Source organism: Haliaeetus leucocephalus, unplaced genomic scaffold, assembly GCF_000737465.1.
Source record: "Haliaeetus leucocephalus isolate CR32 unplaced genomic scaffold, Haliaeetus_leucocephalus-4.0 Scaffold83, whole genome shotgun sequence".
NCBI classification, from domain to species: Eukaryota; Metazoa; Chordata; class Aves; order Accipitriformes; family Accipitridae; genus Haliaeetus; species Haliaeetus leucocephalus.
The window spans coordinates 3,530,017-3,531,003 of record NW_010972519.1 but is presented as its reverse complement, the minus strand read 5'-3'; the positions used below and the strand labels follow the sequence as shown (position 1 = coordinate 3,531,003).

The following is a 987-nucleotide window of genomic DNA, read 5'->3' as shown; positions in this document are numbered from 1 at the left end:
CCATGCCCCCCCCCCCCCCCCCTGCCGTGTCCTCATGGCGGTGGTGGTGACGGGGCGGTGGCAGGCGGACTTCCCCACCACGGTGGGGCTGCTGTCCCCTGAGGAGGTGGCCCTGGAGCTGGACGGTGACAAGGACAAGAAGGGGGGGAAGGTCTATTACATCGACACCAACGCGTTGCACGTGGCCCGCGAGGGCATGGAGGTCCTCTCGCCCCTCAAGAACGGCATGAGTGAGTGGGGACAGCGCGGTGGGGAGGACACGGGCAAGGGGACACTCTGCAGGACCACGGGGAAACCGTAGGGAGCATCTCAGGGGGTTGGAGGTCACGTCGCAAGGCCACCAGAAGGTTGGCGTCACCTCAAGGGGTCACCACGGGGTTGGAGATCACCTCGTGGGGTCACCAGGAGGTTGGGGGTCACCTCAAGGGGCCACCATGGGGTTAGCGGGCCCCCCATCGAGCCCCCCCTCCCTCTAGGACTGCCGCCCCCCCCCCCCTGCCCTGTGTCCCCACTCACCGTCCCCGTGTCCCCAGTCGAGGACTGGGAGTGCTTCCAGGCCATCCTGGACCACACCTATGGAAAACATGTCAAGTCAGAGCCAGGCCTCCACCCCGTCCTCATGTCCGAAGCCCCGGTAGGTGGCACCCCAACCTGCGTGTCACACACCCCCCCCCGTGGTGGCGGGGTGCCCTGGTGTCCCCTGGTGTCCCCACGGTGTCCCCATGTCCCCTCAGTGGAACACGCGGGCCAAGAGGGAGAAGCTGACGGAGCTGATGTTCGAGCACTACAACATCCCGGCCTTCTTCCTCTGCAAGACGGCCGTGCTCACCGCGTATCCCATCTGTGTCACCTGTCGCTGTCACTCCCCCCACCCCAGTGACCCAACCCCCTCCCCGGGTTTCCGCACAACCTCCCTGGGTGGGTGGGGGGGAAGTTGGGTGGGTGGTTGGCTGGGTCTAGGGGTGGTCGGGTGGTTGGTTGGGTGGG

The 987-nt window shown here is 66.9% G+C and overlaps 1 protein-coding gene across 1 annotated transcript in view; it reads left to right on the top strand.

The window, feature by feature from the left end:
• The first annotated feature begins 34 nt into the window (after positions 1–34).
• Positions 35–987, top strand: part of AGFG2 (ArfGAP with FG repeats 2) — a 6,821-nt gene continuing 5,868 nt past the window's right edge. The window contains exons 1-3 of the mRNA XM_010582862.1: positions 35–230; positions 534–634; positions 735–832. Of these exons, the coding sequence (XP_010581164.1) occupies positions 35–230; positions 534–634; positions 735–832 (395 nt within the window). The remainder of the gene's footprint in view (positions 231–533; positions 635–734; positions 833–987) is intronic.